Below are 13,910 nucleotides of genomic sequence, written 5' to 3' on the forward strand. Positions count from 1 at the left end.
CCTGACCTACTGCAAACCCAAAAGCAATAAATATCCTAAGCATGGTTGGGAATTTACTGCACCTGTAGTAACCGCTACATGGCCTTAATAAGCCACAGATGCTGGAATGATTGCATGGAGACCAAAACACATGCTCTAAAAGAAGGAAAATCTTTGTTAGGTACAGTTTCATCACCTGAGCAAAGCTGCTTCAGCTCTGGGACTGCTCTCATTCATTTTGATCAGCAGGTAACACGGCTGAAATTAAAAGCAATTTGGATTTAGTGTCACACTGACCCAGCTGTCGATTACTGAACAGGAAATAGCTGTCATGAGTGGTTAACTTTGATGTATGTAGCTGCTGGGAGAACACAGTGAAGAGCTGGTTGAATATTTTTCTCATAAAGTGTGAAAATAATGATTTTGCCAACTTAATAAAAAAATGAGAAGAGTCAACCCTGTATACCAGTATGAACTGATGTAAACTCATATCTTAACTATTCAGAAAATGTCAATTTTTTTCTGAAATTGTATGAATTGCGGTGTGTTGAAAATAATACAGACAAAGGTTTGATTGCTAATATATTCAATTGAGCTTTCAAAAGATAAATTCCAAAGCTACTGATCACTGTGCTTAAAAGGGGCATAAATCAACTTTGTTTATTTATTTATTTATTTCTCTTTCAGTTTGTTGATAAGCTGTCTGGACAGAGAGATGTCAAAATTATTTGTTCAATTTGTCGCATATTTTAATGAAGCATGTCAGTTTGCATGTAACTATATGACTGTGTTTGGGTGCATATGTATGTATTAGGGGGGGGGGGGGGGGGCTGCACTGTATAATTGTTGGAAAGTATATGTTTACTAACACAATTGTTAGCAATGGTTCAGTGTGCACTAATGCCACAGTATGCATACATCCATGATTCTCTGCATGTGCGTTCCAATTTTGTTTTGGCAGGGGAAAGGTTAATGTTTAACAGCATGATTGGCTGAGCCACTAATGTGTGAACAAAGCACAATGGCTGCACTGTATGGGCTCCTATTTATTCAGAGTCACTTCCTCCCTTAATAGTCGGCTCTATTTTCCTCACACAGGAAAAAAGAAGTAGGTCAAGAAAAAGTCATGTTTGAGGTAATTCACTCAAGGGGACCGCGTCTCTGATCATTAGATGACACTGGTTAACCCTAAGAGTGAGGTCATATTCCAGTCAGAGTTACACCCAGAATAGTGTGTCTGAGTGTTTTACAGTGCACAGAGGATAAATCAAACAGGGAAGCCATCAATAGGGAGGTTGAGGTGAGAAGCATGAAAAGGCAACATTGCTTTTTTATAATAAGTTTTTTTTTCAACCTTGTATGTTCTACTTTAATATAGTTTTCAGCAACTGAAAACTCTGAACAAGGTCACTCTTGAGAACTTTCTGCTTTGATGCAAGTGTACAAAAGATTGACAGTGAAGAATCACTTGGATATTTCATTCTTGAGCTTCATGCACAAAGACCTGAACCAAGGAGGAATGCAAACACATTGTATCCTCAGCTACAGCAATTACTTGTGATGAGCGTCTAAGGATTATGCTGAATATTAGCAGACTTTTTGGATTAAGTACGATTTTATCTCTAGAATACCTTTTCATCATGACCTAATACCTTCATGTCAAGACCTTTTTTTCTGTGTTTTTTCTTTTATCTCCTGGTAGCATGCACAATTTTTGCTTTTAACCTTTCACGTTTGTAAAGTTTAATACAGAGACATTTTTGTCAACATTTATGTTTTTTTTCTAAAGAAAAAATAGTATATCATACATGCATTTATAATGATTCAATTAAATTTCTGGCAGCTTCTAATAATGCCATATATACACCTAATATCACATATACATCAGGAGTTTTACCATAATTCATGGTCTAGTTTATGAGTTTGAATGTTAGAGCCAACAGTAATGGGTATGTAATTAAAAACATGTCATTATGATGGAGGGCCAAGCTTTAATAGCATGAAAGCTATTGGCTTGTTTCCTCCTGAGCCAGCAGATGGATGTAAAAGCAGTCAATCAGACTTGATGTTACAACTTCTTTAAGAATGGTAAAAGAAAAGACATTATTCGAATGTATAAATGGAGATACATTTACTGGAGAAGAGATGTTCATTTTCAACCCTCAAGGAGTACATGTTCTGTCGTATTCTGCAAAGATGGTGGCCTGTATTTTGTGAGACTGCCTGCAACTGAGGCCAAACTCTTCACACAGTTATGAAAGAGCCTCTTCATTGAAAAGTCATGCCTGGGCTTTGTTTTTCTTTGCATCTGGCACACCGTCATTCATTCTGTTCCCACCTGGCTCGCCACCAAACCTAAATGAAAAACATCAAAGTGATAGCTGAAATGAGAAGCATTTTTTTCTTTTTTTTTTCTTTCTTTTCTAAATCTACCTGGGTTATGCTATTGGTTGACAGCATTAGTGAGGATACCTGGGGAGCAATTCCAAGCCTCACAAAGTTACATTTAAGACAAATCTATTTTTCAAATTGGTATGGATAGGGTTTGGACATAATTAATTCTCTAAATCAAAGTCAATTATCTCTTTTTTCGTCTCATTTTACACTGAGTGGCTAGTCCTACATTAACATATGTGACAAGTTACTGCAGACCCTTCAAGGCATGGATTTCTCCACATTTTGTCATTTTGAGACAGTAAACAAATGAAACTCTGCATGTAAAGACCGTGGGTCTTATTTTCATCCAAAATACTGTTAAATACGGTTAATCCTCAATTTAGAGGTTTTGTCTGTCTGTCGGTCTTGCTTGCCCATGTAAGCTATGTGTGTCATTCTAATAAAATTATGTAATAATTAGAAATAGATCAGGTCTTGAATAACAGTTCTGTTAGTTTATTTCCAAATATTTGATGTGGGTTAGAATGGACTAGAGGTTTACTGTACTGTAGGTTTTTAATGCGAGGTAGCATCTCTTAGCTGCATTACCTCACAAACTATTTGATCAAAGATGTGTACCTATTGCCCGGGAGTTCCCTGGGAAGTGGACTGCACTGGGTATCCAAGTATGTTAAGTAAGATTCCAAACTATAGTTAGCAGGGATGCTCAGTCCTAAATTAACTGTGTAGAATGAAACAACCATTCTTCACTTCACATTTAGTTCAACAGCAAGAGAACTCATCGCACATTGTAGCTCACCTGAGTTAAAAGTTAACTCATTTCTTGCGTGGCCTGGGTAATGTATGAAGCGAGTGCAGTCTTTACTGGAGTTGCATGGTGTTTGAATTAGATGAGTTTTGTCCAATGAACTTGACCTAGTTGATGTTCCATGAGCAGGCAATATGGCAAGTACTGTTTATCTCTCAATGTGGGATGAAAAACAGCTCAACTCTTCCAGCAACAGGTGGCATAGGTGCCTATACAGTAATTTCAAATTGCAAAGCCTTTTGTTCATTGGAGCATTAGTTCAGTGACTAAAGACACCAAAACTGACATGAAGAAGTAGCAATGATGAGAGGCCCCCTGCTGGGTCTGCTTACATTACCTGCATCTGACCAAACAAAATAGTCAACTTCCAGCTGCCAGCTAGGACATACAATCTATGTCTATATCATCAGTGCTGAAGGGGTTGGTATTACCTCCTCATTATGAGAAATCAGAAAACCGTGTATGTAGAAAAACAAACATAAACATAGCAGCATGTGCTTTGTGTTTTTTGATCCCGTCACCAACCTGTCTTGAGTCAAGATCAACAACTGGTCTTCAGCTTTTTCACTCATCATTGCCATATTGTTGTGACAATGTATCTTGTTCGAAGATGACAAATGAGAAAAGACATTGTAACATTTTAAGTTAGCTGTTTGCTTTCTGTCATTACTGCCACCGCCCTTCTCATGCACACTGTTGCACACCAGAGTGAGCTCTCCCACTGACAGACCCAAACAAAACATAGTCAGTTTGTCAATGGAAACTGGGTGCGCATATAGAAAATACAAGAGACAGACTTTCATCAACTCTCCTACATGCCCTATGACCTGCTGTCAGCTTGGCGTTTAAGGCCCCTCATTTTAAAGAGCTCTAACTGAGACTGACAAGACGATGCAGAGGGTGCTTTTAAATATCCTAACTTATATTTTTTTATACACCTTTTCAACTGTGGGTTATACAAAGATGGAGGTGAGAAGATTTTTCTAATGGAAACTTATAGCAAGTCTACAATCTATGTAGACTTTTCTTTTTAAATGGCCTGATGTATGAATCTTCCACATATGGCATACAATGCATTGTGATTTTATTTTAGGCTTATTAAATGAAACCAAGGAAATCTTATTGGCTCATGTTTTGGCTCATTCATCCTTGTGTCTTTTCCTTGTATCTCACTCTAACATCCTTGCTTTGAAGATATAAGATGGGAACAACCAGGGAGGGAAGCAAATTAGAGACTAGGTGTTCTCTGTGGGGAAGGTTCTATGTGACTGAATGATTTAAGTGTATCTGAGAGCCAGAGAAAACAAAATGAAAATCAGAAACAATCAGATGAGAGCTGTCATGATTAGGAGAACATAGGATTTGTTGAAGAGAACAAGTAGAACTAGTTCTACCAAGTGAAACATTAGTTATTATTTCAATATTTTGCCTCTGTCTGAACATGAGGATGTTTTGTTTCAGAGATTATTTTGAGATTTTGAGAGGTAAATCTGCAACTTATATTGTAAATAACATATGAGCCATTTGTCACTGAAACGGTTGGTAATGATAGTGACAGATGTGTTCTCTTAAAATGTTTTCTGAGTTTCTAATTATGGAAGAAGTAGGTTCTTCTCACTTATTTCGAGTGACCACTCCTTTAGACAGATTTTATTTCTCTTGGATCCATCCTCAGAAACTTTATTATGACTGTTATTTGACATTAAACAGGGCAAACACATGACACAAGCTCAACCTGCATATATTTGTTCTTTCTATTGCAAGCAAAACGAGTCAGGCTGCAGGGTATGAATAACAGCATTAAATCAAATGTATTCAAAATAAGAAGTAATGAGGTCAAAATGTGTTTAGATATATATTTGTCTATATTACACTGGGGAAAGGGTTACTCGTCTGTTTAACATATTAATAAACTTGTAGCAGCACACTGCATTGCTTATACACATTAATCCCCCTTTGGTCAGATGTCTTAAACTAGGTACTGAATACAGAATGTTCATTAAAGGTATAAAAATAAATACAGCTTAATTGGACTGATGATGGGATGGGATGCATTTATCAGTATAAACTCTAACAGCAAATGTTATAAAAATTTCAATACAGCTTTTTTGACACAAACACACACAAAGATTTTTAGCTACAGCTTATATTAGAATACTGCTCTGTTGACAGATTTACTTATGTGAAACAAACCCTTGTAGCATTAACTAAAACTTGATGTGGAACTTTAACATCATTCAATCAAATAAATAATATGAACACAGTTTTTTCTTATGGGATAAACCAGGAAAATGTTGTTGGACATGTGGACATTTTGTGATTTAACCTTATTTGACATCCTACAAGTTTCATATGGAGAAAAAAAATGGTATAGATTACAACTCTTTCTTCAGTGCATATTTTTATGGCAGATTAAGTCATGCTTAGGTCAAATTGAAAAACATCTGATCCAGCCTCACCAAAAGTACATTCCACTTGCTGAAAAGCTGCCTTAAACACTCAACAAAATGGAAATAAGTTTTTTTAAAAACATGCTTTTTCATTTATAGTAAAGACTAGTTGTTCTGGGGGGAGGGGGTTGTCCAAAGCAAGGGTATCAATCTTGTTCCACAATGACAATAAATGAAGGTGACTGGTTAAAAAGGCCATTCATTTATCAAGCCTAGCCATTTACAAGATTTTGAGCCAGATTTTCCTGCTGTAGACTAATGTTGGAGATCGCTGACAAATGGCTCAGATCTGAGGCAAATCGGCGGTTTGATCAGTAGTCATCAATCACTATGTGTGAAAGTTCCAATGTGAGCTGAGAGGCTTGTGAAGTTGTCTCAGCCTACAACTGAATATCTTGCGTTTGATATTCTGGAGCAGCGGGGGAGTTGTGAGAGAGCCGTCGGCAAGGAGCTACAGACAGTGAGAGTACAAGAAATGAGACAAGGTGACATGATGTAAAGAGTAAATCCAGAGAAGGAAAACAAGCAAGCAACCATGGTGAAGACAATACCAGTCTGCACAGGAAACTCAGCAGGATCTGTTTAAACATTAGTGAGAGCACCCATGCTCCCTTAGTGTTTTCCAGCATGCAGTATCATAACAGACTCGAGAGAGAGAGAGATCTTGAAGTGTGAACTAGACTTAAGCCCCAGCACGGATCAGGCGTATAGTGTGAACCTAGTATGACATTAAAATTCTCTAACAAAAAGCTGTTGCCATGTTGGCTTTTCTTAAGCCAGAAGTGACCATGTTTGGACCAGAGTGCAGAGCTGAGAAAAGATATTTCAAATCTGAAAATTTGCATTTGAACTTATTTTCAGAAGGACCACTGGTACTAATCAGAGGGAGGGAATGTTGCCAGGGATGTCATGACTTGTGGAAAAAATGTCTGACTTAGCATGCCTGGTTCAGCTCTAAGGTCTCTTCCTGTTGAGAGGGAGTTCTACTCGCCACTGTTGCCTGCAACTCCATGTATGCTCAGGAAAAAAAAAAGACTGAATCACACTAAAGATTTGATGTGATCTGTTTGTTTTTTCCATCTGTACTAATTCTATTAAGTGGCCTCATATGAATACAGTAATAATGAAGTGTATATCATAAAGTGGATTGAAGTAGATTTGGATTGTGTTGGTCTGAATTTGGACTGTACTTAATTGGACTTAGATTGAACTACTGGTAGTTTATTTTTCATGTAAAGTGCCCTAAGAAGTGTTTCGCTGTGAACTACTAAAATAAGATTTAATAAATTTAACTGAGTGGTTCATGAGAAGAGTATGCATTTTTTTGAGTGGGTGTCAGTTGTAGCTAGATATGTTTTTGAGATAAAACCTACCGGTTGTCCGTGGTATTAAACTTTGAGGTATACGTGCTTGGCTGTAGGTCCGATAGTGGAAGTCTTCATTCATTATTTACAAATTCTTTGGATTTAGTCTATGCAAGCCAACACTGGGTGAAAGAAGGAGACCCTGGACAGTATGCTGGTCCATTAACGGCGCTAACACACAAGACAAACAAACACACAAACGCCAGAGCTTGAAGAAGAAATCCACACCGGTACTAGGAGAAAATGCAAACTACAACAGTCCATGGTAATTGTGAAGTTTTGAAACCGAAAAAAAATATATAACAGTAAATGACCAGATGACTTTCCAGTTTTCATGCAGCCAGCAAGGCTTGAAGGTGACCATTCAGTTCAGCAAAGTGGATTGTGTAAAGACTGAGAAATCGATTGATAACCAGATATCCAAATGTTTTTCAAACTAAACCACCTAATAAGTGAATATCAGTCTGATGTTTCTTTTTTTAAGAATTACTCTTTATATTTGACATCAGGTCAATATTATATTCTGTTTATGCATTTGGCAGATGCTTTTATCCAAAGCAACTTACAGGTAGGGTAAGGGGGTCTTGCCTAAGGACCCCTACTAGAGGTAGTACATTTCATGCAGGGGATTTGAACCGTGGTCTCACTCACGAACGGTAGTAATCATACCACTACACTAACCCTTATCCTTCAAATAAAAACCCCAACATCTCCAAACCAAGCCCTTGTCAGTCAAATAATATACATGCGTAGTAAAGGGCCATGGATATTTGATTTCATCTATCAATCAAACTTGTGCATAATCTATACAAAATGAAGGACACAAAACCTTATGTTTACTTTTCTTTCTTTTTTTTTTTTTTTTTAGGAGTGCAAGATTCTCTTCGTGAAAAAGTTATAACTGTATCTGAAGAAGGAATGGTCAACAGCCCTGACTTCCCACACACCTATCCCAGGAATATCGTATTAGTCTGGAGACTAGTGGCGACCAACAACATGAGGATCCAGCTCACGTTTGATGAGAGATTTGGTCTGGAGGACCCTGAAGATGGAATATGCAAGTAAGGCAATGCATATGAAAAAAAAAATTTCATTAATCTTTGCAAGCAGACTGAACCAAAATACAAAACTTTAACAAAGTTCCCTTTACATTTGTAGTTATATAATCAATTACAGTTGTGAACGTTTCTGATCTCAAGTGCCTGATTTGAGGATTAGGTCAACCTCCAAAAAGTCCCTCTGTTTAATATAGAATTTATTAGAGAGGACACTTGTAGTGTATCAATAAAATTCCAAATCTAATTTAAAGGATAACCTTGTACAGCTGTTGGAAGTAATAGCACAGTCTTTCACAAACCATTTTTCTGCCTTCTTGGCATGCTCTCATCAGATGGGAGCATGCCAGATTCATGTTGCTCTAAGGTAAAATCATGTCCAACCTGGATTGCAGTCCATCTTTAAAGATTTAGAGCCAGAGTGTGGCCATTTACAAAATTGCTTTAGTATGCCTTGGCAACTCATGATTATTGAAAACCCAGAAGCATGGTGATTTATTTAGCCCAAGACAACACAATGATGTTGGTCATACTAGCATATTTTACAAGATTAAGTCAATATTTTTAGCTGCTTACAGGACAGTTCAATCTAAAGGTTCCACATCTCTGAATGGAAACGCATAAACACAAACAGACACTTATAGGTACAGCACATCGCTTCCTTTATTGAGGAGTCCACTTTCAATTACTACCAGGGTTTTCCTCTTTTGTCATTCAATTTAAAAGGGGATTCCAAGCCCCAGCAATCGATTGACTCCCGATGCATTATGCTCAGTATCTTGCTGTCAATTTATAACAAGCGACTGGCTGGCATAAAGGAGTCCAAAGAGGGGGACGTGGAGAAGACCAGGGGGAGGGTAACCTCAGTAGTTGTTCCTGGAGAGCCCCCTAATGGATGACAAATTAAACTGCACTTGTCTGCAGAGCATACAATTGATGTTTGACATGGTAGTACCAGATTAACATTTATCTTGTGACTGACTATATGGGGGCAAAAGAATATGCGGCTGTGAATGAGTATAGCTTTAATCCATTGATGGTTAGTGTATAGTTTTCATTGATCAGTGAGGCGTTTGAGTCTGTTGTCCTGGTCTTGGTCCGGAGTCTTGATCAAGATGGGCAGTAGCTAATTCAGTTTTGCCATTCTGTATTCATGCTTTTGCTTCACATTATATTTTGTGTGCCCTGTCTTTATTGTCTGAGACTAAGTGATGAAAAAACAATGTGTGATCACAAGTAATGTGAGCCCATGCAACACACCTGCCGTGTGCCGGGTGCCTGTTGACAAATGAGGTTAGCGTTTCTGTCAAAATCCTGTGAGGGAAAGTTGCACCGTGGGGCAGGGTGCAGACTGACGACTTCGGTGCTGTCCTGTCTTTACAAGACTGCACTAGTCAGATACTTCAAAGAACAGGGAAAGAGACAATAACAACATCCTTTTCCAGGGTCAAGCAAGTCAGCACCACATCTACTTCTCCATTTTTGAAGCATTTTTCATTCCCCTTACCCTTCCCTACCCATGTCCAAACCCCAACAGGTTTTTGGTCAGATCCCAAGATACACACTCTTGGCAGGGCTGGCAGGCAGATGAATGCAGTATGCAGTCACAAGCAGAGAGTTATATTCACAAGCCTATCAACTTGTCTTTTCTCTCACCCTCTTTCCTTTTTTCTCTCTCAAGCACTCCATTTCGGTCCCACAAACACATACCCGCACATGTAAGCCCCTGGCTTAGTCTGCTTCTGCCACTTTATGTTTCATGTGTGTTAAAAAATGTATCCATAAAATTTTCCCTCAGACCTCAAAATCCAGAGGCAATGTAATTGATACCCTGCCTTTGTATCACTATTAAATATGATACAAATAAACAAGATTGCAGTGTCCCATCCAGTTACTGTCAGCAAAGGCAGGGGATAAAACAAACAACGGTGGGATATGTGTTCAGCTCTGGTTGCAAGCCTGAAGCAATAATTCTTTGCTAAGATGAGAGGGAGGCAATGTAGTTGAGATGCTCATCTGCTATTCTGTTTGTCTGAGGCATGATGAAAAGCATTCTTACCAAATCCACTGGAGGAGAGGCATATTGGAAAGGGATTGGTCTTGCTCCTGGTTGGCATGGCAGCGGAGTCGTGCTTGGCGGCTCCCAGACAGGACATTTTTTTTCTGAAAGGCATTTATGCTCTGTGTCTCATGACTGAAAAGAGGGAGACTGGGAAAATGTGTTTGTGCTGCTAAACTGAGTCATCTCTGTGGAAAATACTGTATCCATTAATAATATACAGGGATAAAATTACGTGGGAGAAAGCTTTGTGAGTATCAGACACAGCATTCTTTGCAGTGTGCTTAAAGGTACTCCTTTCAGGTTGTACTCTAACATATAACATAAGAACTCTCTGCTCTCTTCCTGTTGACTGTAAATGTTCATACAGGCTGGTATGTATGTCATTGCATTTGTAAATCTGAGAAACCACTGTTCAGCATGGTAATTGTGAACATATGGTGATGTGTAATGATCAGGGCATCCTGCATTATTGATGAACCATCTGCCAAAGCTCTGGTGTTGTCTGCATGACAAGTTTGAGAAAAAAAAACCTTTTCACCAACCTCCATCAAGAACAACAGAGAAACTAAACTAATATGTCACCATTTTTCAAAGCTATGTAGTGCCAGTGTGGTTTAAATGTAAATAAATGAATGCCAGGCCACATAGTCTGTCTTGTTTTAATGTCAATATATGGAGAGTTTGCATTATCACCTTTTATCAATAGTTTTATTTGTGCCGATAACAAACTTTCTGTATGAACTTAAACATCAAAGGCAAAAAGTTAATACATTCATTGACACCCCCCCCCCCCCCAGTTTATTCAACATCCCAGAAAAGCAACGTTTGGGATTTCTCATGCCCTTCCATGTTGTTTTATAGAAACCAGCTTGAACTGAATCTGTCCAGCCAGTGTAAAAGGTAAACAATGTCCCTGAAATCCAAATATCCGAATTGGCAGCAGTGAATGAGAGGTTAGCATGCCTGCTGGCGCAAATGGCAAAGTGATTAATCCCAGACTGTGAAGAGTCAGTGAAACAAGGCTGTACTGAATGCAGTGTGGCCTACACACAAGTATAAATAATAAAGACTGAACTCCTGAACTGGCTGTCTTAAATGCTGAGGTTGATCAGTGTTAATAGTGGCACACCAAAGGAGTCTGGTGCATGGCTATGTGCCTCCACACTTCATGATGTTTATAGGAGTGGCAAGTTGGCCAGCTGAGAGAGACTGTCACACAGTTATTGGATCAAGTTTGACAAGGCAAAAAGCAAAATTATACTTTTAGTTTAGTTTTAAGTTTTTTCTACTGCATACAGTAATTTAAGCTCTTTGAAGCTCAGCCACAAGTAATTTCTTAGGTCAGTGAAGAAGCGCTGCTGACTGTGAGAATTGAAATACAGTTTTGATGAACAGCTGATGAAGAATTAGCAAACATGCCATTATAGATCATAGATCTTCTAAACTCAAGTTTAATCAGCTTTTGATGAGTCTAAACTTAAAGAAAGCATTAAAAAAGACCTGGCTCTCACTGTCAAAACACAATTCAATGTTCTCATGGTCTAATCAAAAACTATATTTCAATGACAACAGGTAGAATCTTTTGTAAGTCATCAGTTATCATTTTCAGTACAGTTCCTTATGCCAAACTAGCCACTGAAAATTTGTCCTCAATATACTGTCAATCTCCAGTTATTTGTCAGAGCTCACTCATAACTGGTGTTTTTTTTTTGTAAATAGCCCCAAAAACGATTGATGTCTTAGAAACTAAAGTGATCATTTTCTTCCATTTCTCTGTCTCACTCAACAAGGTACGACTTTGTGGAAATAGAGGATCCAAATGAAAAGACACTTCTGGGTCGCTGGTGTGGGTCACAGTCGGTACCAGCAAGCCACACCTCCAAAGAAAACCAGATCATTGTGCGCTTCATCTCTGATGAGTATTTCCCCTCAGAGCCAGGATTCTGCATCCGCTACACCCTCCTGCCTGTGGTACGTGCAGTATTGATAGTCAGGGACTGAAAAATGTGCATTGTGAGTTGCTAAAAATTAGGCTGTCATGGCATTTCTCTGTTTCTATGACCAAGCAGGGAGTTCAAATGGCAGTGAGCAATGCCATTCTGTGTAAGCACATTTAAGATAATTTCCACACGATGTCCTAATTTGCAATAAACCATTTCTGCTTATGTGTGCTGGAGCTTTTAAACATCATTGGGGAAAAATTATGTTGAAGCACTTTTGAAAATCATTTCTTTTAGCTATGGAGGTACTGCACACACAAGCCACAGTACTACACTTCCCAGCAATGAGAGTACAGTTAATCTGTAGATACCAAATGTTCTATTCAATGTTCTGTCATTTTCTATCAAAAGCAGAAAGTCTTTTTTTTTTTTTATGGACTCTGATGTAGATCCGCTGCACTCAATTTATTTCATATCGTTCCAAGATCTCTAATGTTCTTATTTATTGGGGATAGCATTATTTTAGGGCTTCTATCTTCAATGATCAAGATTTCTATGTAATTTGTCATATGGCCTCTGAGGCCCTTCTGTATCTATACATCCTGTGAGATTACTCTGACCGATGAGGTTTTGTAATGTCACTGATGTCAATCATAGTGTTGCATGAGACTGAAATGGAGAAAATAAGTGGTTTCACAATCCAAAAATGGTCCTCTGACCCTTGGGTGGTTTCGTTCAACCGTCTGAAATGATAGTAGGAATTACAGTAAATGCTTTCTTTGTTTTTCTCTGCCGGTGTTGGTAATATTACAACATACAAAGCTTTTTTTCTTCACATTGCACAAGCTGACAAAAAAACTCAAAAAGAACTCATGTAATTCTACTCTGCTTACTGCTGGAATATTTTTCAAGCAACCCTCACAATTGCTCTCCCTATGAGCACTTTCCGATAAGGCTCTCTTTTATTTTTCTTTGCATGTAACAGAAACTTTAATATAGACCTTTAATTTATTTTTCACCTTTAAATGTTTCAGGCAGACATTCATTCACTATAACTCCAATCAATCTCATGACAGTTGAAAAAATAGCTACTTTGCAACAAAATATAGCAGTTTAGCAATAAAAGCTAAAAAAATTATACAATTCTACATTCATACTACAGGCTGAAATTTTCATTCATCATCATTGTCATACATCATACTTTTCTTCTTCATCTCTAATCCGGGACTCTTTACTTTTCTACTGCACTCTGAATTATAAGGGCTGATAGTTAAATGTACATGGTTACGTTAGGTACTACATAGGTACAGCTTACACATTCTTACATTCATGCATTACAGTTCCAATAAGGATTACATGATTTCTGGAGACACTGGGCTGATAAGTCAGTGTGTATATGCAAAAATCCCAAAAGAACGAAAATTCAGGCATTCATTTTTAGCGGATAATTTTTGGTCCTGAGCCTAGTCAAAGAAAGAGGCAAGATGGATTCAAACTACATATAGGATACACCCTTCGACTACTATTGAGGTTGAGCTGCTTAAATCAAAGTCTTAATTTCACTAAACCTAATCAAGGAGATTTGTTCCATACCCCAAGAGTAGCTAAAAAAGTGAAAACTTTTAGCTTGAAATTGAAACAACAGCAACTGAAAACTCCCCACCAGAGTAAAATGTAGCTTTTTAACGCATTTACAAACATGTATTCTTATAATAACAATATCGCTTAGCTACTGATACAGATTATGTCAGTGTTTGAGTTTGGGCTTTTGATTGATGTTGAAATTGTCAATTATCTTTACTTGTTGTTTTATTTTGTTACCTTTGCTTCCTGTGTTTGCTTCTCACCTGCTTTG

At 38.0% G+C, this 13,910-nt stretch overlaps 1 protein-coding gene across 1 annotated transcript in view; it reads left to right on the forward strand.

The window, feature by feature from the left end:
• The window catches only part of pdgfc (platelet derived growth factor c), a 45,990-nt gene that overhangs the window by 22,371 nt on the left and 9,709 nt on the right, over nt 1–13,910 (forward strand). The window contains exons 2-3 of the mRNA XM_072395244.1: nt 7,867–8,059; nt 11,906–12,086. Coding sequence (XP_072251345.1) covers nt 7,867–8,059; nt 11,906–12,086 — 374 coding nt within the window. The remainder of the gene's footprint in view (nt 1–7,866; nt 8,060–11,905; nt 12,087–13,910) is intronic.

This window comes from Leuresthes tenuis, unplaced genomic scaffold (genome assembly GCF_036924035.1).
Source record: "Leuresthes tenuis unplaced genomic scaffold, fLeuTen1.0.hap1 SCAF_11, whole genome shotgun sequence".
Taxonomy (NCBI): Eukaryota; Metazoa; Chordata; class Actinopteri; order Atheriniformes; family Atherinopsidae; genus Leuresthes; species Leuresthes tenuis.